This window comes from Martes martes (assembly GCF_963455335.1).
Source record: "Martes martes genome assembly, chromosome: 9".
Classification (NCBI taxonomy): Eukaryota; Metazoa; Chordata; class Mammalia; order Carnivora; family Mustelidae; genus Martes; species Martes martes.
In genome coordinates, this window is record NC_137896.1 from 102,776,799 (window position 1) to 102,802,454 (window position 25,656).

At 44.1% G+C, this 25,656-nt stretch overlaps 1 protein-coding gene across 2 annotated transcripts in view; it reads right to left on the minus strand.

Moving 5' to 3' along the window:
• Positions 1 to 335: 335 nt before the first annotated feature.
• The window catches only part of MERTK (MER proto-oncogene, tyrosine kinase), a 113,233-nt gene continuing 87,912 nt past the window's right edge, over positions 336 to 25,656 (minus strand). Inside the window, exons 11-20 of one of the 2 annotated variants that reach the window (XM_080812662.1) lie at positions 25,480 to 25,565; positions 22,785 to 22,880; positions 21,959 to 22,039; positions 18,156 to 18,248; positions 16,551 to 16,669; positions 8,989 to 9,098; positions 7,102 to 7,261; positions 6,311 to 6,447; positions 4,262 to 4,308; positions 2,329 to 2,420 (exon numbers count right to left, since the gene is read on the minus strand). In XM_080812662.1, the coding sequence (XP_080668788.1) occupies positions 4,299 to 4,308; positions 6,311 to 6,447; positions 7,102 to 7,261; positions 8,989 to 9,098; positions 16,551 to 16,669; positions 18,156 to 18,248; positions 21,959 to 22,039; positions 22,785 to 22,880; positions 25,480 to 25,565 (892 nt within the window). In that variant the 3' untranslated portion in view covers positions 2,329 to 2,420; positions 4,262 to 4,298. Of the gene's footprint in view, positions 2,421 to 4,261; positions 4,309 to 6,310; positions 6,448 to 7,101; positions 7,262 to 8,988; positions 9,099 to 16,550; positions 16,670 to 18,155; positions 18,249 to 21,958; positions 22,040 to 22,784; positions 22,881 to 25,479; positions 25,566 to 25,656 lie in introns of both variants that reach the window. The other variant, XM_080812661.1, reaches the window with a different exon arrangement.

Below are 25,656 nucleotides of genomic sequence, written 5' to 3' on the forward strand. Positions count from 1 at the left end.
TTTAATTGACAGAGAGAGAGAGACAGTGAGAGAGGGAACATAAGCAGGAGTAGGAGAGGGGCAAGCAAGCTTCCTGCTGGGCAGGGAGCCTGATATGGGGCTCAATCCCAGGACCCTGGGATCATGACCTGAGCCGAAGGCAGACGCTTAACGACTGAGCCACCCAGGCACCCCGAACTACTCATATTCTTGATAGTCACCATCAATAAGAAACTTTGCACAAGTAGGTGATATAAAATATTTTGTTGATTTTTTCAACAACCATTCCAAAATTTCTAACAGCAGAAATTTATCTTTATAGGTTTTAATAGGCTTTTTTTTTTTTTTTTGGCTCATTCACTGATAAAATGTAATGCTAGCATTTTCTACAATGCAGATCCTTTTCAACACTCAGAACTTTCTTGTATGGAGCATTTCACAGCAACAGTGAAGTGGGCTCCTGGGTTGGCAGCCAAGACCAGGACCCAGGCTGTGGGGCCACCCCTCTGGGCCCAGCGCCCACACAGATCCTCAGAGGCTGGCTTGGGTGAGGCTGCTCCCAAGTGGGGAGCAACAGGCCCGAGGGATCAATGCTCACACTGCCATCAATCTCTTACCTTTACCGGCAGAGTAAGTTAGGGTCTCCCTGCCTCAGCCTGCCCATCTGTGAAGTGGAGAGAACAGTAGTACGTACCTGCTGGGGGTGTTATTAGGATGAAATGAGTGCTATGTGTGGCCACACAGTAAGTGCTACCTATGTGTTTATTAGATACAATTAAAAAGTCAAGGGGCTCTGGAGCAAAGCCCCGAATCACGTGCTGCTCCAGCCAGAATCAGATTACTTGGTTCTAGAATTCTGGCTGCACCGCTCCCTAGATGTGGCCTATAGCAGGTTACTCAGCGTCTCCAGCCTCAGATTCCCGGCCCATCTGTGATGATGGCATTGGTACCCATGGTAGTGTTGTACAGATTAAATAGGGCCGTTCATGTAAAGTGCTTGAAACACAGCAAGTGCTCCAGGAACTCTGCCTGGCAGAGCTTGGATGTGAACTCAGAGGCGCTGAGTTGCAAGCCAGGGTGGACCGTGCCCACGGCCCACATCTACCTCCCGCAAGTTGCGACTCTCCAATAGAAAAGCGCTCCACCTGTCCAACTCTCTTCTAACAAGTTATTTTAAATCTTTCCACCCAGATTGTACTTTTCCACATTTTTTGTGCTTCATCTTTGGACTCTGGAGTGGTTTTTCCATATCCTGATAGAACAATGCCAAGACTGGTCAAAGCGACTGCACAGAGGGCCAGGCATTAAATGGAATTCCTTTTGCAAAGACACAGAGGCTGCTGGTCAGTGACTGCTCTTTTTCCAAGTAAGTACGACACATCCTTCCTCGTTCATATTTTATTGAGAAGTCCTATCAAAGAATTAATCAGTTATAAAACTTTAAATATTAAATAAATCATTCTTAGCAAATAGGTGATTCATGTAAGAATATCAGATTTTCCATAAGACCAGAAGCAAAGTCAAATACATCATTTCATTTTACCAGTTATTTTTAACACTTAATGGTCATAAAAAAGAAAAGGACTTTAAAAAAATAACACTGACTCTGTGCTAATGTTAACACCAGGGAACAGCTGTAGAGATGAGGCTGTTAAAGGGTAAATTTTAGATCTGCAAGGGAAGCAACATGAAATAAGTCATCTTTTATTAAAATAGATCTTTTCTCTCTTTCCAGCATATACATATATATGTACTTTCTCTTTAAATAAATATATATTATGTATTTTTCACGATGACTTACTTGACAACATTCACCTGGTGCTTTAGGAACCATGGCATTCGATTGGGAAAGGAAGACAGATTCCAAAAACATCGAGTGTACAGGGATTCTCCCAAAGCAGAAGAAGAATTGCCTTGAGTTGGGAATGTCTCTCGGCTCTCCTCATATAAGGACTTCTGAGTCTTCTGAGGAGTTGTCGGCAAATAAAAGTCCATCTGATGCTGGGCTCCCCAAGGGCAGTGTGCTGGACTGGGACCAGGAGACTCCATTTTTTACAAGTCTGTTCTCTGGTAGAACACAGTTCTTTTCTGGGGCAGCAGAAGCCAGATCTCCCCATTCCTCATTGCCCCCGTTCAGGATGTACCTTTCCTCCTGAGGTCTGTTCTCATGAACTTCTGCTGTCACAATGCTGACAGCCGCACTGGGAGTACAAGAACCAATGATAGAGTCAAGATCAATATTCATGTCTAGCTGAGCAAGGGCGGGGCCCTCTCCAGGGTCCTCACAGCTCTCGGGAAACTGTGTGTTGATGTAAATGACATCAGCTTTGTCCTGAACTTCAGGCAAACTTTCCAAGAGCTTTTCTAGCTGCAGCCTCAACATGGAAAAGGTAGGTCGGTCCAAGGGCTCAGCTCTCCAGCAAGAGTGCATTATTTCATACCTACAAGCATACAGAAGCGTGAGTTATTTCTCGGTCCAGCACCCGGAGCCCTGAGTGCAGTCCACACCTTGTTTTCACCTATTCTTTGATTCCGTCACATTTTAATCCACACTAATTCTACTTCTGGTAAATTACTGTGGTTTGCTCATGGCATAATATTTGTTCAGTTTATATAAATGTCCCATGGGTATGTAATAAGTGATTCTCTGGCTCTGGGAATATAGAACTTATGTGGCAATTATATTTAATGTTGTGAAGCAGGATTATTTCAGGTCCTCCCTTTATGCTAGAGGTTGGAAAACCATATGGCCCATGGGCCAAGTCCAGCCCATTGTCTGTTTTGTAAATAAAGTTTTATTGGAACACAGCTACATTTATTTGTTGACATACTGTCTACAGCTGCTTCTGCTACCATGGCAGAGTTGAGTAGTTGTTACAGAACCACATGGGCTGTAAAACCAAAAATATGTATTATTTGGCACTTTACAGAGAAAGTGTGCTGACCCCAGTTCTATACCATCAAACTGGGACCACAACCAGGAGAGCTGTGTTAGCTGGGACCTGGGGCAGGGCTAAAGTGGTGAAGGATGTCTATCTCACAGGGCTGGGCATTTTGTATATGTCACTACACTGAATCTTTTCAGCAGCCCTGTCATTGTTACACTGTAATAAAAATAAGAGCCGGCTCTGGGATGTTACAGATGCCACCACGGCTGTGTGGACGGTAGGGGAACCAGCCTCTGACTGGACAACTCCTACGCTCAGGAGCTCACCGCCCCTCTGCTGTGTTCTGTACAGACAACTCGCTCTTCCAGGTAGCTTCTTCATTCCCAGCGTCTGATAGAATTAAGAATTAGGGGGCGCGTGGGTGGCTCAGTGGGTTAAAGCCTCTGCCTTCAGCTCGGGTCATGATCCCAGGGTCCTGGGATCAAGCCCCACATTGGGCTCTCTGCTCAGCAGGGAGCCTGCTTCCTCCTCTCTCTATGCCTGCCTCTCTGCCTACCTGTGATCTCTCTCTGTCAAACAAATAAATAAAATCTTTAAAAAAAAAAAAAGAATTATGAGCACAATAAAACAAAGAGATGACCGAATTAGGAACTACAGGCCAGAGATGAAGAGTGAGTTATACCATCATTTCATTTTGATTCTGTCCTGTTTTCAAAAAATTGATATTCGTGTCGCTGGATATGAAAACAACCCAAATTTAAATCATCTGACTCATGGAGTAGATGCGATCTACTCCATAAATATGCGATTCCTGTATTTACACTCAACACGTGATGTAGATCTTTTGGCTAATTCTTTTTTTTTTTTTAAGATTTTATTTATTTATTTGACAGAGATCACAAGTAGGCAGAGAGGAAGGCAAAGGGAGAGGGGGAAGCAGGCTGCCCGCTGAGCAGAGAGCCTGATGCGGGGCTCGATCCCAGGACTCTGAGATCATGACCTGAGCCGAAAGCAGAGGCTTAACCCACTGAGTCAGCCAGTGGCTCATTCTTTGGCTAAAGAATAAAGCCCCCGCTTTGGCTAATTCAACTAGCATGTGGTCCTTCACACATGGGCAGATCTCATCTACGGAGGTGTCTAATAATATCTTTTCACTTGTTTACTTTTGCAGCCTCTAACAACACTTGCAGATGCTTCCGGGAGGTGGAGATCTGCAAAGCTCTATGCCTACAAAGGGGCCGGCCATGAAAACAGGACACTGAGGCATCACACAGCGTGGCCTCTTGGGCAATGGGGAGCAGGGCACAGAGCGTTCTCTGCTCTTTACATTGTCATAGTGCTTAGAGTTGAGTTTAAAGAGACCAAGGGGCAACACAACACAGGAATGAACTCACCTCGACTAAGTTTAGACAGCAGACACGGAGGGGAAGCTCAGAAGGATCTGTCTCATTTTTTAAAAGAAAATGCACAGATATGTAAACATGGAGGCCTCTTTGGGATACACTGTTCTCCAGCATCCAGATTTGAGGGGAGATGTGGGAAGAGGGTCTGGTTCCCCAGAGCCCCTGTAAGCGCGTAATGTGGGGACCACAGACCCGTCTGCTTTGCCTGACTTCCCTGACACACAGCATCTATGTTGCTCTCACCTAAAACTTCTCACTGACTCAGCATTCCCTGCTTGGCTCTATGTGAAATGTCCCAAAACCAGCGTGTGACACAGCTCAGACCTCACTAAAACCCCAGATAATCGCCAAATGCCAACTTCTGGAGCACAAGAGAAGCTAAGAAAGAAAGGCAACAAAAATCTTCATTCAGTATTGTTTGGCTGTAACTGCTTCCTCATTATCAGACGCAAACATGTCATTGACGCGGTCCCTTTAAAAACTACCATAAAACCCCAAATCTAATCTAATTAGGATTTCATGATATTTTTAAGGACTTATGTTTTCTGTGTCTGTTCTTCATGTTATGTATTTACAACCACAATAACCACCACCAAGCAAGGTGAGGCTCTGGTCAATAAAGTTTCCTTCTGCTTGGCTTGGACAGGATCTGGGAGGCCTGAATGCACACTGACCTAGGTCTTCTCACCCACGTGTAGAAGCAGGGCCAGAGTGACTGTGTATGTGTGTGCGTGTATATGTGTGTGTGTAGAGGGGTGTCCCCACGTTCCTCCTCACACCACAGCCCCATCATGACGTTCCATGCCAGCCACGCAGGCCCACGATCCTAAAACGTTCTTGTTAACTATGCTGAAAATGCCCTCTCCAAGCCCAAGACTCCCGTGATTTCCATCATGAAGGTTCAAATCACCAAGCAATTTCACCAAGAAATTATTTTTGTAGTATCAGCAAGGTATTTGGACAACATCGATCTGGAAGGATGCTACTAATCCCTGGTACCACTGTGTGATGCTCCCACAAGCTGAGCATTCTACCTGTTCTCTTCTTTAACTTTTCTTCCCAATCCCTCTCTGAATACATGACTCTACTTTTTTGTGTGTGCCTAATAATGAGGCACAGAGAGGTCCAGCCAGTCGTGATGGCCATACACGTGGCTGGCTAGGAGGCAGCGGCCTGTCTGATTGCAAGTCCTGGGCCTCTTCCTGTCTTGCCTGCCCCCAAGAGAGAGGGTCTGCAGGGACAGGTGTCCCTGTGGTCTGGCACGTTTGGAGCTAGGGGCTCTCATGCCTGCCTGAGCACATGGTCGGTCTCCCAGGGAGGATTTTAACGCATACGTTTCTAGGCCCGCTTTGGACCAACAAGTGACAGTCTCCGCACAGGGCTGAGGAATCACGCTGTTAGAATATCTCCCTAGCAGGGGCGCCCGGGTGGCTCAGTGGGTTAAAGCCTCTGCCTTTGGCTTAGGTCGTGATCCCAGGGTCCTGGGATCAAGCCCCGCATCGGGCTCTCTGCTCAGTAGGAAGCCTGCTTCCCTTCCTCTCTCTGCCTGCCTCTCTGCCTACTTGTAATCTCTGTCTGTCAAATAAATAAATAAAATCTTAAAAAAAAAAAAAAAAGAGTATCTCCCTAGCAATTTCGAGGACCGGGCTGACCTCAGTCACTGGCATAGATTTCCAGACTTCCTAACTGAGGGTATCACAGTGATTGGTTTGTCTGAAGTGTTGTATAGAAAAGGAACCATAGTGGTAAGAGGACAGGTAATCGTTCAAGACCCTCATGTGCAAGAGAGTCAACCTGTTTGTCTATAGGGTCGGTCACTAGAGGGGCTTACAGAACATCAGGGCACGTGCCGGCTTGCTGGAGATGTGCACACACCAGCTCCCACACCAAGAAAGGCTCGTGGCCTGGGACGTCTATGTGCCACCCTCCGCACATACCCATCTGGCTAAATGTGAGCCCTCCTGCTGAGCGGCTGCGCCTCCCAGGTCTGTGCAGCCGGCCCCATGCAGAGCGCCCAGTGACACGGAGAAGCTCACTCACAGTTCATCCAGGCAGTCCTCGGGCTGCTTCAGCCTGTGGCCGTGGAGAAGATAGTCGTACATTTCGTGGTTCTGGACTCCCGGGTAGGGAGTCATTCCCCGCGTCGCTATCTCCCACATGGTCACACCAAATGCCCACTGAGAACAAAGCAACAACAAGTTAGGACGCAAGTCTTTTCTGAAAGGCTGAATGGCCTTTTTCATGTAGAAAGGGCATTTCCTTAAAGCCTGAGGATGGTGCACAAAGCTGACAATTATTCCTGAGACATGCTGCTTTCCCAGCGCTTCAGTAATGCGCGGGTCAGAGAGCCACACTTCTCTGGTTGTACCAAGGCTGCTCTGGGAAATCTGGCAAAGGTGGAGAGCCCTCTCTCCGCATGTCAGTGCTCTGTGTAATGCTCTGTTCCCCTGCTGTTGTTACGTGTCTTTGTCTCCTAATCTCTGGGTAAGGGTTTAATTACACAGAATCTTTGATAAGAGCCACTGGACGAACTCATTCAATTTCATGTGAATATCTTAGGTGTGGGCAATAAGTCACTATATTGCAGAAAAAAAAGATGGGAATAAATTAAAGGCCTATGCAAAACAAATCTTCTGAATGTCAAGCGACATCATCAGAATATAGTTTTCTACCTGATTTAAGGAATCTAGCACTAAACAAAAGGTGTGAACATGCTCCCAATCCTCAATTTATCAAAGAGTAACATGTCTTACAACACCAGCTCAAGTCAATTCTTCCTGCGTGCCGTCATCTTTGCAATGTGGGGCTCCGAATCAAAGCCCCGCACGTACCACATCACTTTTACTCGTGTACACTCGGTCCGCAAGACTCTCTATGGCGATCCACTTCACCGGCATCTTAGCGATGCGGCCTTGGCGGTAGTAATCACCACTGTAAATCTTTTTAGAGAGGCCGAAGTCCGCGACACAGACGGTCATATCATCTCGCAACCTGCAGAGGGCAAGTTCACGTCCTCAGCGACATTTAGAGGCAAAGCCTAAATCACAGGTCTGCATCAGACGCAGCTGAAAACATTCCTGGTAAGTGACCGAAAGAGATCCCAGCAGCCTGTGAGGGTCCTGCTTTGGGACCGATGGCAGAGCAAGTGACAGGGAGTTATAACCTTGCACCCTGTGGTCCGTGTGGGGACCTAGAGCAACAAGGGCACCTGTGCACAGAAAGGAGAGCCACCTGGAGGGAAGGGATGCTTCACAGGAGGAGAAAGAGCAGCAGCCCAAATCCAGGGCCCTCCAGGGGACTCACCCAACGCCCAGCAGCCTTCCTGCTTGGTGTCTGCAAGCAGCACTGGCTCCTGCCAGTTTGGGGGAGGTGAGGAAGTACAAGCTATGACAGGGGGACCCTGGACTTCCTGTTACAATAGCCAGGGGGTACTTGAGGAATTAAGCGGAAAATGAAAGGGATACAATTGCATTTATAAGCCCAGACTGTTAAAGCAGATCCTAGACAAGAAGAAGGAGAGAGGAGGAGAAATGAGTGGTCTGGAGGTAGGATGACTGCTTTGTGCCTGTCTGACACTTGCTTTTAAAACCACAAAGTCCCCCATCCTGGGAAATCCCTCAGTCCCAGGCAAAGTGGACAACTGGTCACCCTACCTGATGGGAAAAATATGAAGGAAAATATTCAGGGCAAAGAGAGGTGCCCTTTCCATGATTCTCCCCCCATGGTATAAAAATCACTTAAATAAACAAGAGGTGCGTGGGTGGCTCAGTCGGCTAAGTGTCTACCTTTGGCTCAGGTCATGATCCTGGGGTTCTGGGATCAGACCCACAACGGGCTCCCTGCTCAGTGGGAAGCCTGCTTCTCTCTCTCCCTCTGCCCTTCCCCCTGCTTATGCTCTCTCTCTCTGTCAAATAAAATAATAAAGTCTTAAAAAACAAACAAACCACCACCACCACCACAACAACAAAAAACCCCACAAACAAGCAAACAAGACCCTTTTGGATCTTAAAAATGCAGGACAAGTGGTAGGGGGCTGGTGGGAGGCTAGGTAAGGAGTTGGGGGGCAGCCCCTATGGTCACATCTCCAACCAAGAAAAACAGTAACAATAATACATTTAAAGAATACTCTCTCTTCTTGGAATAATTAAACTTAAAAATCGAGAACTAGTTATTGTTTTTGAAGACTCAAGAGCACATAATGATGGTCCTACTGGAGCAGAATGGAGAGGGGGGGAGCCTGAGGTCAGAATTCTTGTATAAGTCCTTATCTCTCTGCTGCAAGAGGAAAGCCTCCATGTAGTTTCACAGTACACGTTCACAAGGTAGGATCTCGAAGCCTGACAGAAAAAACCCTTACGATTTTCCTTACTGCCTCCATGACTAGCTGGCTTGCATGTAATTCTGGGTCTAAAGTGAGCCAATAGCAAAAGGGAAGGATCACGAAGGTCATACCCAACACTCCAAGCTGAGAGGGTGAAAAAGTTACAAGAGAACATTCTGGAAGCCAACCAGACTTGTGGAGGCAGATGTTGTGAAGAGACCCAGTCATACATCAGAGCCAAAGAAATCCCATCTCCAGAGCTAGCCAAATGCTCCCCTCACAAACCTGCCTCTCTCCCATGTTTTAATAGCAACAGTCCAGCCCCTATTCCTACCCGGCCCCCCAATTATCTCGCATGATGAAGTCTAGCCCTCCTGGGTTGGGCCAGGACTCTTACATGCAATTTCGAGCAGCTAAATCCCGATGCAGAAAATTCCTGTTGCTCAGATACTCCATTCCCTGGGCGATGTCCACCATGAACTTCAGTAGTGTCTGCAGCGGAATATGCTGGGGAGAGGAGAAGCAAGAAGACAAAATATGTTTTAAAAGTTAAACTTGTGGAGAGTTATTGCCACCTGAGGGGAGAAAGAGAGTTTTTGTGTTTGTTTGTTTAGTGTTTGTATTTCTCAAAGGAAACAAACCTTTCACTTTCATTTCACTCACCTCACAAATAAGTTTTTAAAAAAGGAATAAAAACAACAACAAACCACAAAATTTTTGGCAAATTTCACATTCTCCCTGTCTTTAAAAATATGGACGGTGAGTATTTCTTTTTCCAAGTTACAACGTCAAATGGGATCCTTTGTGTCCTTCAGAGTGGCAGGGGGACAGAACACCTGTGTCAGGAAAAGAGGGGAAAAGAGGGGCAGGCTGCCTTCAGCGGGGGACAGACAAAAAGCCCGCTCAGCCCACTCCAGTCATACAAGCGTATGCAATCATCTTACTCTGAGACACTTGCAAAGGTAAGTTTCTTTCAGACAGAAATCGGGACCATCTTTGCCTCTTATCACAGGACCAAAGAACCATGAGGAGAGGTATTCAGGGATTTTGTTTTTGTTTCTCTAGAGTCCTCTGGTGAGTGTCAAGTCTACACTGTACAGATCAGTCCAGAAGGCTCGGTGAGAGAACATGTCCTGTCAGAACTGAAGATGAAGGTGATGACTGAGGAAGACCCCTGTGTAGTAACTAAACATTTTAGCACAACAAGGGCCCTGAGGAAGAGGGTTTACCACAAGTTCCTGGCAGTCATGAATGGGTCCATCCATGACAAACTCTCTTCAGGGCATTGGATTTGTCATGGCTTATTCTCTATGGAACATGAGTTTTCCAAAGTGGTGTTCACGAAGGTGCTGAATTTTTGAAGATTTATATTTCCCAGCTAAGATATATGTTAATTACATCCTGTCTATATAGCAAAATGCTTTAATTATCCTTTACCTTTATATACTGGAGTTGTTAAAAACAAGTAAACAAAAAAATGTAAACAAATCAGGCAGGAAATTCTTATGCTTCTCTTCTGTATAACTGAGGCATTTGAGTTTCCAGATGATAGTTTCCAGGAAAGGATTTGGGTGCTAAAGAATATGAAGTCCTGTCGGCATCATGAGTGTAGCACATATTAGATACTAATCATTTATGTTATTTTCCCCTAGAACATTTGTGTTATTCTTGCAGACTGGGACCAAAAGTAATTTAAAAAGTAACTGTGTGATAGAACTAAGAAATGAATTCAACAAGGTTCCAGGATATAAGATTGAGATACAAAAATTAGTTGTATTTGTATACACTAGCAATGATCGATCTGAAAATAAAATTAAGAAAATAATTTCATCCAAAAAGAATCCAAAATAAAACACTTAAGAGTAAATTTAACAGGAGAAATGCAAAACATACTCTGACAATGATGAAACATTAACATTAAAGTAGATCAGAATAAATGGAAAGATATCCTATGTTCGTGGATCAGAAGACTTAATATTGTTATGATAGCAACACTCCCCAAATTGATCTGCAGATTTAATATAAGCCCTATCAGAATCCCAGCTGGCTTCTTTGTAGAAATTGACAAACTGATCCTAAAATTCATTTGAAAATTCAAGCACTCAGAATATCCAGAATAAGCTTGAATAAGAAGACTAAAGTCGGAAGCCTCACATTTACTGATTTCAAAATAAGAAAGCAATGATAATCAAGATAACATGGTACTAGCTTAAGGACAGACTCACAGATTAATGAAACAGAATTGAGAGTCTAGAAATAAACCCACAAATCAATGTCAAATGACTTCGCACAGAGTGCCAAGATCATTCAGTGGGCGAAAGAACTGGACAAAAGAGTGGGATATGCAAGAGAATGAAACTGGACCCCAACCTGAACACATATACAAAATTAACTCAAAATGGATCAAAGACCTAATGTAAGAGCTCAAGTATAAAATTTTTGTAATTATTCACAAAAGCCAAAAAGTGGAAACAATCCAAAGTCCATTAACAGATCAACAGACAAACGAAACATAATATAGCTAGACAATGGAGTATTATTTGGTCTCAAAAAGTACTGATAGAAGCTACAGTGTGGAGGAACCCTGAAAACATGCTCCAGGAAGGAAGCCAGATATGAAAGACCACAGACTATGATTCCATTGACCTGAAATATCCGAAACAGGTAACTAGAGAGAGACGGAAAGCAGGTTGCTGCTTCAACTGAGGGTTTCTGGAGGGGAGGTGGGTGGGGGAATGGGGTAAGTGGGGGATGGGCATTAAGGAGGGTGCATGATGTGATGAGCACTGGGTGTCATCTAAGACTGATGAATCAATGACCTCTGAAACTAATAAAATGCCGTATGCTAATTAATTGAATTTAAATAAAATTAAATTAAAAATTTTTTTTAAAAAGGTTGCTTAGAGCTGGGAACAAGGTGGGAGGGGAGATCAGGAAGTGATTGCAAAAGAGTATGGGACTTTGTTAGGTGATGAAAATGCTCTACAATCATGCTACGCAATTTGAGCATACCAAACACCTCTGAGTTGTACACTTTACATGGCAGAAGTGTAGGGTGTTTGAATTATATCTCAGTAAAGGTGTTATAAAAAAGAAAAATTACTGTTCCAGGACAAGAGAGGGAGAGGGAAGGGGAAGGAGAGCAGACTTCTCTTTTTGTCTCTGGAGGCTGGTGGATGAGGACGTCAGGCCTGAAGGAGCTGCCCCCATCAGACATGGGGAGGGGCAGCTACAGCTGAAAAAGCAGAAAGGTCAAACAGTTGTGGACACGAGGTGATGTTATTGAGGCAGAACTGACCAACACCGCAGCTGTCCTACCTCTGGGCTTCGCTGTGTGAGATCCCTCTGCTCCTGCTAGCGTGGACCAGGTTATGTAAATGTGCCCCCTCTGCAGGGTCGGGGTGCTGGGCTCTACGTGCCACTCCGTCTTCCATGGGAATAGTATGTTTGGAGGTGTGCAGGGCAGACAGGAGATGGCAGAACAGGATAGGACCCCAGTTTTCATGGGGGTGGACACACACACCTTACAGGCAGGCTGTAAGAACACGGGCATCAAGCAGAGATAAAAGCAACCTGCTCTAGAACCTCAGCAAAGGGATGAATGCTCATGGAAAAATTTAAAAAATATTCTACACTGTCACTGTGACTATCCCCAAAAGGGGCATAGGAGTAAAATGGCAAATTAAGAGGAAGTACATGGCCACGATCAGAATGAGCAAAGACCTAGTGATCTGAGAGCACACATGTGTTTTAGGAAAAGGAGTCTGTCTCATGTGTCAAAAGCAAAGAGGCAGAGAGAATGGGGGTGATAAAGCAGGAAAGGTAAGTTGGGATCTATAACAGATCAGATGGCTTCCTTTGTGTGTAATATAAAGCCCAACTCAAATGCGTCAATGAAACTACAGTATTCAAGACCATGTGGGAGGGGCAAAGAATGGGCACACAGTTTAACAGTACAGAATAGAGAGCTCAGAAATAGACCCACACTAACACAGCCAATTCATTTCTGACAAAGATGTGAAAGCAATCAATTTAATAGGTTAACGACAGTCTTTTCACAAATGATACTGGTCATCTATATGAAAAATAAAAGCAAACCTTAAGCTAAATGTCATACCTTAGATAAAAATTAATTTAAAAAATGAATCATAGGGGCGCCTGGGTGGCTCAGTGGGTTAAAGCCTCTGCCTTCAGCTCAGGTCATGATCCCAGGGTCCTGGGATCGAGCCCCACATCAGGCTCTCTGCTCTGCAGGGAGCCTGCTTCCTCCTCTCTCTCTCTCTCTGCCTGCCTCTCAGTCTGCTTGTGATCTCTGTCTGTCAAATAAATAAAAAAAATAAAATCTTAAAAAAAAGAGAGAGAATTTAAAAAATGGATCATAGACTTAAGTGTAACACGTAAAATCACAAAGTTTTTAGAAGATAACATAGGAGAAAATTTTTTTATCTGGGTTTAGGCAAAGAGTTCTTAAACATGACAGCAAAAACATGATTCATCAGCAAAAGTTAAATATTTTTTTAAGCAAAAGTTAAATATTTTTACTCACATTAAGATAATATGAAGACACACACAAAAAAGAGATAATACAAAGACAAGCTACCAACTAGGAGAATAATCTTTGCAAACTGCATATCCGAGAAAGGTACTATATCTAGAATATATAAAGAGCTCTGAAAACTCAACAATAAGAAAAACAACAACCCAATTAAAAAATAAACAAAAGACATTAACAGACCCTCCCCAAAGAGGATATAAAGATGGCATATAAACACAAGACAGGATGCTCAACGTCCTTAATCATTACAGAAATGTAAATAAAAGCCATGATGAGATATCACGACCCATCTATCAGAGCAGCTAATAACCAAATCAAACCAAACCCAAAAACTACTGATAATACCAAGTGCTAACAAGAATGCAAAGCAAATGAATCTCTCATACACTGATGGTGGGAATGTAACAGTACAGCCACTCTGGAAAATCTAGAAGTTTCTTTTAAAATTAAACATACCCTTTCCTAGTATGACCTAGCACCTCACCTCTGGACTTTTTACCCTAGAGAAAAAAGAAGTTATGTTCACTCAAAAACCTGTGCATGATTTTTTTTATAGCAACTTCGTTCATCCTTGCCCCCAAATGGGAACAACCCATGTGTGCCTCAACAGGCGAATGGATAAGCAAACTGGTCTGTCTGTGCACTAGGAGATATACAGCAATCAAACAAGGAATGAACTACTGATCTAAGCACTAACTTAAATAGATCTCAAGGGCATAATGCTAAGTAAAAGAAGCAAAAAATTACAAACTGTATGATTCCATTCTCAAAAACATTCTCAAAAAGACAAAACTATAGTCATGGAGAACAGATCAGTGGTTACCAGGAGTCCACCATGGGGGCAGAGCATGACTACCAAGATGTCGCAGGAGGAGGTGTCTTTGGGTGATGAAACTGTTCTGTATCTCAACTGTGATGACGGACATGTGAATCCATTTATGTGTTAACACTCACAGAACTGTACACCGGAAAGGGCAAAAGAGTCAATAACACTGTATGATAATTTAAAAAGGATTTTTATAAAGATTAAAAATGGTCCCTATCTCTTCCACAATGATTCAGGAAAAAAGTTCAGTAAGAGGCTACTCTATTTCCAAAGGGGCCATATGAGATAGGAGGGTTGAATGTCACAAGTAAAAACAGAGGACTGTTGGCCATCAAATAGCCCTGAATATGAGCCTGGATATTTTTACTGTCGAATTTACTCGTATGCAACATGAAATTCCCATGCCTCCAAATATTATTAGAAAAATCCCACCACATACCAGAAAACTGAATGGGAGTGAAATTGCTCATCAATGTGAAACGAAATCCATTCAAGGGGATGGCATGTAGCCATTCACAGTCAACTGTCTGGAAGCTCTCTGCGGGGGAGGGGTGCACACTGGGATGGGGCCATCAGAGAAGAGCCGAAAGCAGGGGCTCTGCAACCTGGGGGGCCAGTCCTGCCTCCACCATTGCCCCATCTGTGCCTCAGTTTCCTCACCTGAGATTCTATTATTAGTAAGGACCTCCTATGGTTGCTGGGCCATTACTGCAACACTATATGCAAAATGAAGCCTCTGTGAAGCGCTGGAGAAGAGTCAGCCCGGTGGATGGCCTGCGGGGAGGCACGTACCTCCTGAGCACCAGCCCGTGAAACACGGAGGCATGGAATGAACAGCTGGGATGGGACTGGCCGAAGATGCCAATGATTGGGTAAGATGTTGCCGATTGTAGTTTTGTTTTTTTTTTTCCTTTTCTAGACTTCTTATAATGTTACGTCTTTCTTCCGGGTGGAAAAAAGGAAGAAAGGGTGCCTGGGTGGCTCAGTTGGTTAAGTGACTGCCTTCGGCGCAGGTCAAGATTCTAGAGTCCCAGGATCGAGTCCCGCATCAGGCTCTCTCCTTGGTGGGGAGTCTGTTTTTCCCTCTGACCCTCTCCCCCCTCATGCTCTCTTTCTCTCATTCACTCTATCAAATAAATAAATAAAATCTTTAAAAACATAAAAATAAAACTAATAAAAAATAATAAAAACAAAAGAAAAAGGGAAGAGAAATACTCAGTCATGCTGAGTCCCCTATTTTGGATTAGGCCCTTCACCTCTTTGGAGAAGCCTCAGTGATTTTATAATAGTTCTGAGATGTGGCTGTAATTTCCTAACTCTGGCTAGTGACTGTGTGGGTGGAAGACTTAAAGAAGTCATGAGGAAGAGCACAAAAATCTGAGCATGAGACCAAGGGGAAGTGAAAGAAGAAAGATCACTTATACCTCCCTGGGAGTAATAAAACAAGTAAAAGAAAAAGAAAAGGAAGGCAAGAAATAACCTTTCACCTCCATAACACACAGCGTCAGCAGGGCATAGGAAAGAAAGTTCCAGAATGCTTACCCTAAATTGGGTCTCAAGGTTTTGTGTTTGTTTTTCAAGTGTCTTGCCAAATTCAGTAAGTGGCTGTTCCTGCAGATCTGCCTGTCTCTTGGGATGAGGACTTTCCTAATTCTGCCCTGTAATGGGGATGAGGACATTCCACATCATGCCCCTCCTTTCTCGGGGGCCCTGGTCGGTCACCTGTGTGGGACCTGTGGCCACATGCCGGTGGGTATGGTGCCTCAGTCTAAGCTCCTGTTTCTTTTTTTTTTTTTTTTAAGATTTTATTTATTTATTTGACAGGCAGAGATCACAAGTAGGCAGAGAGGCAGGCAGAGAGAGAGAGAGAAGCAGGCTCCCCGCTGAGCAGAGAGCCCGATGCGGGGCTCGATCCCAGGACCCTGAGATCATGACCTGAGCCGAAGGCAGAGGCTTTAACCCATTGAGCCACCCAGGCACCCCTAAGCTCCTGTTTCTGTTGCATTCCCCTGTGCTGCGGGATTCAGACAGTGTTTGCCTTGTGGAGTGACAGCCCCTCTTAGGGGCAGGGTTGAAGGAAAGCATGCCAGCCTGCTGATTCACGACAGGCTTTCTGATCCAGAGGCTGGAGGGGCTCTTGATAATCTGAAAGGTGGACGGGGTATATTCATGCTCAGTGTCCAGAAAAACAGCTCAGTGCAACTTCCTCTGGGAATGAAATGGATCCTGCTTCTAGTGATTTCAGAGTGAACGAGCTGGAAAGAGGAGACTTCAAAAGAAAGAGGCCACTCTGTCAGCATGTGGGGCCCACCCGGCTCCACAGCGATAAGGCTGGAGCCATGAGAACGAGCGCCCAGCTGGCTTCATCCCCCCATAAAATGGGAATTGTAAGACCTATGCGCAGGCTTGCTGTGAGGACAAAAACCACATTTCAGCCCCAGGGTGCATAGCGAGCACTGAACAGAGGCCACACGTCCTCTCCTTCCCTCCTTTATTTTCAGGGTTAGCTGCTGAGGTTTCCCAGGCCTTGTCACGGAAGCCTGGGGGCCGTTCAGAGGCAAGACGACTGGGTAATTACCTTGGGTCCTGTCTCCAGTCGGGAGTAGAGTAAATACGTGTGCAGATCCCCGTACTTCATGAAGGGTAAAATCACCATGGGCTTTGGGATGCCCTGAGAGCTCATTTCTATACATACACCTGAAATTAAAACCAGAGAAAGTTACAAAGAGCCCTTTGTTACCAGTAACCAGAAAAGCACTGCAGGAGCACTGGCCAAATTGAAACCATGTGCTCTCGAGGTAACAGTTAAAAACAAAATAAACATGGGGCGCCTCGGTGGCTCAGTCGAGTAAGCCTCTGACTCTTGATCTCGGTTCAGGTCTTGATCTCAGGGTCATGAGTTCAAGCCTGTGTTGGGGTCCATGCTGGGCATGGGGCCTCCTTAAAAAATTAACAAATGAACAAAATAAAATAAAATAAAAACCCATAAATCACAAACAAGCCGTATTAGAATGTGGAACACATGCTGGGTCCACTTCTTGGTAATTTTTTTTTCTTTCAGAGTAGTAACAATCTTTGCATGAGAGGTCTCAAAAATTAATCAGTTAACAAGCACAGCCATCTAGACACCTGTGGAGTTTTTGTTATACTGAGCCTAAGTGAGCGGTGACTGCGAAAGAATTCAAGGGCAAACTAGTTTCCTGGGATAGTTAATACCTGATCAGGTGAAAAAGCCTGGGGCCATCAAATGCTCAAAACTATAAAAAGAATTTTGAGGGCCAGTAGGTAAAATTCACATCTTTAAGTTTTAACAGTTATACACAGCAAACACCATTTATCCTTAAAAGCTGGAACTAGGGCCTGTCACCTGATGGCAGGCTGGTAAAGCTCTCCCACATTATGGCCCATCATCGCAAAGCACGATGGTTCTCAGAGTCTGCAAAAATCAATAGCTACAAAGGAGTAACATGGTTTCTTTGAAATGATTTGGTATCCAAGCATGATTTTTCATATCTCTCTGCAGCTTTGATCGTAATAAAACTTTAAAAGTTCCCCAAAGAATTGAGCATGTATCCAGACACAAGACAGAAAAAAAAGAAGTCAGCGAAATATTCAATTATTTTTAGGTTGCTGTTCTGTCTCGGGATTGTAGCACTGATACAGCAATGTCTTGATAGCCACAGGGCCACAAAACCAAATTCTATTAAATTGTGTCCTGTGATGCTGGCAGTATTAGATCCCACCAAACCATACTTGAAAATACATTAATAAATTGTTTCTCAAAGATTGATCTATGGAATTTGTCTACTTTGACAGCTTTACCCTACTGGTATTTGATTCACAGATAACTTTAAATCAATACAAATTATAACACAGTTTAACATAAGCTTTTGTCTTGCCTTGGAGTAAAGTGGGGGCCCCCGTTTTCACCCACAGTCACCTAGACCTCTGTGGACACTAAACATTCCTGAGCCCTTGGGGTGTCCAAGACGTGCAAGCCCATTTTTACCATCAGCCTCAGAAAATAAAATTGTAAGAAGCCTTTGGGGTAAAAAACTCAATGTTATCAATTACTGTGGGGTCATACAAAGTATAAACTTATCTGCCCCAGAGACTTTTCCTTTGGCGTGGAGTGGATTAGCAGAGCCCCGCTGCCCCCCAGTCCCACATTTCTCTGCGGTACCTAGGAGTCGGATGACATTGGGGTGGCTGAAGTCTTTCATGCACGCAGCCTCACTGAGGAACTCCTCAATCTCTCGCTGAGAAAAGTTGTCCACTAGGAGAGAGGATGGAAAATGGTAGGCCCCGATCATTTACTCAGTGAAGGGCAAGGAGGTAAGGGCAATTTTGTTCTATAAAAGTAAAATCAGGAAAAGGAAAAACTACAGCAACGATAAACAGATGAGCGGTTGTCAAGCATGGATGGCTGGGGAGGCACAGACAGAGGGCACACAGCAGAATGTAGGGCAGGGAAACTTCCACGTGATACTGTAATGGTGCACGCAGGACACCATGTTTGTCAAAACCCAGAATGTTCAATACAGGGTGAAAGTTAATATAGCCTATGGACCTCAGTTAATAATGTATCACATGGGTTACAGATGTTCAATTGTAAAAAATGCACCACTGGGATGCAAGATGTTAATGATAGGGAAGATTGTGAAGGGAGAAGGGCAGATGGCAACTCCGTATTTTCTGCCCAATTTTTCTAGAAACCTAAAGCTGCTCTAAAAATTAAAGTGTATTTGTTAAGACAAAAACAAAACAAAACAAAAAAACCCAACAGGGGACGCCTGGGTGGCTCGGTGGGTTAAGTGTCTGCCTTTGGCTCAGGTCACAATCTAAGGGTCCTGGGATCGAGCCCCTCAGCGGGGAGCCTGCTTCCCCAACTCTCTCTACCTGTCTCTCTGCCTGCTTGTGATCTCTCTGTCAAATAAATAAATAAAATCTTAAAAAAAAAAAAAGCCAATAACCTTGAAAGTCAAATGCAACTGATTTGTTGCAATTATTTTTGCCATAAAGAAAGCCAGAATACATGCTTCTCTCTGTCTTGCAAGGCTAGTTGCTCAATCATGCCATGTGAACTGGATATGCTGTCCTAACTTCCACGCCACACCATTTTGGGATTAAAACAACTCGAGAGAGACATCTCGAATTCTCTATTATGTTAGGTGAAACAAGCCAGTCGTAAGAGTGTAAGTACTGTGTGATTCCACTTTTATGAGGTAATTAGAGAGGTCAAATTCAGAGAGACAGAAAGGGGGATGGTGGTAGCCAGGGGCAAGCGGGGGCAGGGGAGATGGGAAGTTGTCTGATGCCTATGGAGTTTCAGTTTTGCAAGATGAAAAAATTTTGGAGGTGGACGGGGGAGGGGGTGGTTGCACAACAGTGTGAATGAACTCAATGCCACTGAACTGTGCTCTTAAAAATAGTTAGGATTGGGGCGCCTAGGTGGCTCAGTCGTTGGGCATCTGCCTTCGGCTCAGGTCACGATCCCAGGGTGCTGGGATCAAGCCCCGCATTGGGCTCCCTGCTCAGCAGGGAGTCTGCTTCTCTCTCTCCCAATCCCCCTGCTTGTGTTCCCTCTTTCTCTCTCTTTGCCAAATAAATAAATAAAATCTTTTAAAAAGAAAATGGTTAGGATGGTACATTTTATGTGATATGTATTTTAAAAACAAAGAAATGAGGAAAACAAAGAAAAACATAAAGCCGGGCATGCCTTTGGGAATTTGCTAAAACACTAAGTCTAGACTGAAATCACACATGCGTGTCTCTAGCATAGGGTCTGGACATTTTATGGGCTTTGTATACATTAATCTTTCTCTTCTAAAATTAAGACAAATTTAAGAAAAGTTAAAAAAAAAATTATAGAGATCTGCAAAATGTCTGCTACCTTTCCCCTCAGTAGGGTATACCTGCAAATGCCACCCATCCCACCCCTCCCCAAGGGACCAACACTCCTGGCAAATATGGGAGCCTGGGATGCAGAGGCCAGAGACCGTTCTTTCAACCTTTGGTAATTAGCACAGATGCAATTCTTATGCAAGTGATTCAAATCAGTCAAAGAAGAGCACAGCCAAGGCCAGAGAGGAAACAGATTCCAGGCCGGGCCTTTTACAAGGTCCCCTACACCTTCCACTGGTAAATGGGGACAATGGAAAGAGCCTTCACATGAACCAGGTTCAAATAAAATAACACAAGGGGCAGGAACGGAGCTGAATGTGGCTCAGCCCCCTGACTTGGCCCTGTTCTGGGTTCAGCTCCAAGGACCACTCTAACTTCATGTGTCTGGGTTTTCAGAGGATAACATTTGAATCTACTTCTCAGTCGTACTGATTTCCTCTTCCTGTCTTGCTGATTAAAGGTAAGAATGATTGCAACGTCCTTTGGCACACAGGGAGTATTCCATAAGTATTGGCCATTATTCTAGACCTAAAAGGCTTTGGAAAGCAGAAAGCACCAGTCCATGTGACTTGCTGGTTATTAGTGTTCCTTTTTGTCCCTGAAATTAAAACTTCAGCCTCCAGTTCTGGTTAAAAAGTCTCGCTACATGCTTATAATCTAATTTGTGTTATAAGGCCCAGGAGACAATGAATTTAAATTTTAGGAAGGAACCGATTTTACTCCTTGATCCAAAATAATATTGAATGGATACAGGAGGTGAACGAGAAAGTAATGTTAAAGACATTAACAAACGAAGCACCAAATAGTGTCTCTCCATATGAGTCGTGAGGACAACTGTGGGCAAAATGCCAAAAAATCACGGTCTATTCTGTGGGTGCTCAGCTGGAGACCTGAAGAGTAAAATACAATCCTGGCTCCCCAGGCCCTGGAAATGCCCTTCTTGGGAAAGGGCACGAGGGCAAATGCGGTCACGTTCAGCCATTGCAGCCTGGTCAACGTGCGGTGATGAACAGGTCCAGCACAACCTTCTCCCCTTCAAGCCATCTGACTTCGACAAGTCACCACGTCTCTGAGCCTCGTTTCCTTATCGAGATTGGCAACTGCACAGATTCTGGAGCGCCCTAACTAGCATCTGTCTTTCCTTTTGTCAATGCCGTAATTCATTCTCCTCCACACTGCCACCAAAGTGAACTTTCTAGAATGTGATCTGCTTTTGTTCATTTGCTTAAGACTCTTACTGGTGTTCTGGTACTCGTAGGATAAAAGCAGATTCTTTGTGACCAGTTACAAGGCCCTTTCTGCAGGCTGCAGGCGCTCGTCCCAGCTTGTTTGGACGTTCCAGCTTGGGATCACTGCTCTTCATATACCCTTGACCCATAAATATCTATCCTCTCTCTGGGAAATGTCCCTTCCAGGCAGCCCACAACTTCCTGAGGACTGTGCAACCATCCTCAAGTGAGGAAGTGGTCCCACCAAGCTGGCCAGATCAGCCAGACCAACCCCTGGAGTCAGAGGCTGCCACCAGATCAGCCTTGTCTTGGAAATCCATGCTTTAGTTTATTTATTTATTTATTTATTTAAAGATTTTATTTATTTATTTGACAGAGATCACAAGTAGGCAGAGAGGCAGGCAGGGGATGGGGGGGAGCAGGCTCCCTGCTGAGCAGAGAGCCCGATGCGGGGCTCGATCCCAGGACCCTGGGATCATGACCTGAGCCGAAGGCAGAGGCTTTAACCCACTGAGCCACCCAGGCACCCTGAAATCCATGCTTTATTTCGTAGTCCTTTGCTCTCCTAGGTGAGAGATGGAGGAAGGGGGAGAGAGAGAGAACGAGACAGAGAGGAAGGCGTGGTGTAAATAACAAACATAACTTCTTTGAGTATAAAGTATATTCCATGAAGATATGAAGAGCTCCTGATGGTCACTTTCCCTCTGTGACCACACAGTGTTCTGGATGGCCTCCGGACCCATCAGTGACTGAGAGCATGACACACGAACCCCCTGACTGGCCTTACAGAGCACCAGGTTACTACCCCAACTGCCCACACCGGCGGTAAGGTGTTTCATCAGCGGTAACTCACACTTCATGGTCTTCACGGCCACTTTCAGAGAGGTCCCATCTTGCTGCTTAAGATTTCCTTCCATCACAGACCCAAACTCTCCTGTAAAGTAAGACGACATCTATACAGATTGTGGAGAATCTTCCCGGACCACAGAAACGCTACAGTTCTCCCACTGCTGTTTTTACGTGGCCGGAGAGTGACCCATATGCAGCAGCCAGGCAGAGCCCGATGGGGTCACCCACACTCGCAAACCAGGGACACAGGCCATGCACAAGCTTGTCATAAGCTGCTTGTGACTCCTGCTTGTCACAAGCCTGCTTGGCTCAGGCTCGGCTCAGCCCGTCATTTTATTAAGCATTATAACTGATCCAATACACTTAGAGAACAACGTGGAAAATGTTACTGACATTTATAAAGTAGAAATTCTTAATACCATGATCATTCATCCTAGTATCAGTTGGACAAACTGACTACATAGTTTCACTTTTGTTCCTATTTAACTAATTAGGAAAGTGCCCAAGACAGTAAACTCAAGAACCAGAGGTATTTAGAGTAAAGAGGAAACTGACCAATGAATTGCACGCTTTTTCAATGAAGGAAGGGAATTAATATTTTTTAAGGGCCTACTGTCTGTGCAAGGCACCGTAGAGGTCCTTTTCATATGCCTAATCTGAGTTTCAAAAACCACTATTTACTTTTTCATTTTAATAAATTATAAAATAGAACTATCTGCATTGTAAGTTAAAGTCACAAAATGGTGCTTTACATAATAAATACATAAATAAAAAATACTATAAACAGCTTATCTTCTTACCTCACATTTTAAAAGAAATTAACTGCTTACCTTCGCCCAGGATTTTTCCGAGAATTAATAGATTCCTGTCAATCACAACATCTTCTAGTTTATTTTGCAGTTCCTCGCTGACTCCCAAGCTACGCACTATAAAGGAGGAACAGAGTCTGTATTAAGAATTGTCAGTGTGCTCCCTTTCATTTGAACAGAATTAAAATGATACATACAGCCCTATCAAGGAGTTAAACATTTTCTTCATTTTGTACGCGTGGCTCTCCCCACAAAAAGCCTATAATAAAGCATCACCCTTAATTCTCCTATGATTAAAGTGAGGAAAACGAATTCTTTAGGGCAAGATTAATTCTGAAGGATTATAAAAATCAGAACCATGTTTCTCTTCCCACCACGCAGTAACGGCGGCCAGAAATCAGATTCGTGAGGGCATGGGTGGGGGGGGAGGTGCCCTTGATTTAAAGGAATAAGGAAGATAGTAGGTACTTTCTAGTAGAGTATTTGCTATTTTATCCCTAACCACAGCATACAAAAGAGCCATCGGCTTATTTCCCCTGTCCTACACCGGGGAAAGAGGCCCGGCAGCCATAAGAAACATTGAGAGAACAAGCTACCATTCTACCTATGGGATATGGAACCTCATTATAATGACATAAAAAGTACTAAACTGAGTACTTGTGGGAAAGTGGAGAATAAGATCTTCTACAATAAGGTATCAATATGCAGCACTGACAATAGGTGTTACTAATAAGACGAATTAAACAATTCAATAACATTGGCAAATGACTCAGTTTGTGCCATAGTTAAGAAAAGTAAAAATAAAATAAAAATAAAAAATATTCTTCCTTGAACAAGTTTCTGTTTCAGAGCCCCCTTTTCTATCTTATATATTTGTTTTATTGTTTTTGCTTTTGGCAAGCATCCAGAAGCTCGAATTTGATGATATTTGCACCTACTTTCTACACTGTTTCTTTCTTTTTTTTTTTTTTTAATTTCTGGTATTTATTTATTTGAAACTTCAAATAACATGAAGGATTTCTCTTTTCATTTTTCTTTTTTTTTTTTCCAATTTTTTATTTATTTTCAGCGTAACAGTATTCATTGTTTTTTCACCACACCCAGTGCTCCATGCAATCTGTGCCCTCCCTAATACCCACCACCTGGTTCCCCCACCCTCCCACCCCGCCCCTTCAAAACCCTCAGGTTGTTTTTCAGAGTCCATAGTCTCTCATGGTTCACCTCCCCTTCCAATTTCCCTCAACTCCCTTCTCCTCTCCATCTACCCTTGTCCTCTATATTATTTGTTATGCTCCACAAATAAGTGAAACCATATGATACTTGACTTTCTCTGTTTGACTTATTTCACTCAGCATAATCTCTTCCAGTCCTGTCCATGTTGCTACAACAGTTGGGTATTCGTCCTTTCTGATGGAGGCATAATACTCCATAGTGTATATGGACCACATCTTCCTTATCCATTCATCCGTTGAAGGGCATCTTGGTTCTTTCCACAGTTTGGCGACCGTGGCCATTGCTGCTATAAACATTGGGGTACAGATGGCCCTTCTTTTCACTACATCTGTATCTTTGGGGTAAATACCCAGCAGTGCAATTGCAGGGTCATAGGGAAGATCTATTTTTAATTTCCTGAGGAATCTCCACACTGTTCTCCAAAGTGGCTGCACCAGTTTGCATTCCCACCAACAGTGTAAGAGGGTTCCCCTTTCTCCACATCCTCTCCAACACACGTTGTTTCCTGTCTTGCTAATTTTGGCCATTCTAACTGGTGTAAGGTGGTATCTCAATGTGGTTTTGATTTGAATCTCCCTGATGGCTAGTGATGATGAACATTTTTTCATGTGTCTGGTAGCCATTTGTATGTCTTCATTGGAGAAGTGTCTGTTCATATCTTCTGCCCATTTTTTAATATGATTATCTGTTTTGTGTGTGTTGAGTTTGAGGAGTTCTTTATAGATCCTGGATATCAACCTTTTATCTGTACTGTCTACACTGTTTCTTAATTATTCAAGAACATAGCTGTCCGTTTATTCTCACTCTTCAAACTAGAAGGCTCCACTGCGATTCAGCAAAACTCAAACCATAATTGTTATGAAGTATGTTGGCAAATTGTTCCCTGAATGGGTTGCCACAGAAAAGCGAGAATTAAGCTCAGATATCATGTCAATTGCTTTGCTGTTTTCTTTGAAGCCCTGACTTCTGACCACATCTTCTCCTATCACTGTGGTGAGTTCCTGTTTGTGGTGTTAGGAGTCTTTAAACCCGGCCACTTTACCACAGGGCCCACTGGAGAGTTCCAGTAAACTGGCCAACAGTGGCGCACATGGCGACGATGTCTGACTAGCTACTGCCGGTTTCTGGTTTCTGAAGACCTTTTGCATGTTAAAAATATCCATTCTTGGGGCACCTGGGTGGCTCAGTGGGTTAAGCCTCTGCCTTCGGCTCAGGTCATGATCTCAGGGTCCTGGGATCAAGCCCCGCATCGGGCTCTCCGCTCAGCAGGGAGCCTGCTTCCCCCTCTCTCTCTGCCTGCCTCTCTACCTACTTGTGATCTCTCTCTCTCTCTGTTAAATAAATAAAATCTTTAAAAAAAAAAAAATATCCATTCTTCGACTCCTTTGGCTTTTGTTAGAGATCTACTGATGAATTCGTTGTTCTTTCTTTGCTCTCAACTACTTTAACTTTTGCCAGAAAAGGGAAATGGATGTTAACTTACAGGTGAGTTCGATGGCTCGCCGACAGAAGGACTTCTTTGCTATATAATTGACGACTAATTCTGAATCTTCCTCTGCAAAGGCGTTCCTGGGTGAACAGAAATGAAGACATCCCATATTGTAAGAAAAGGGCTCCCAGGACAGGGGCTGGTTCGACAAGGATGTCATCAAGCCACTGC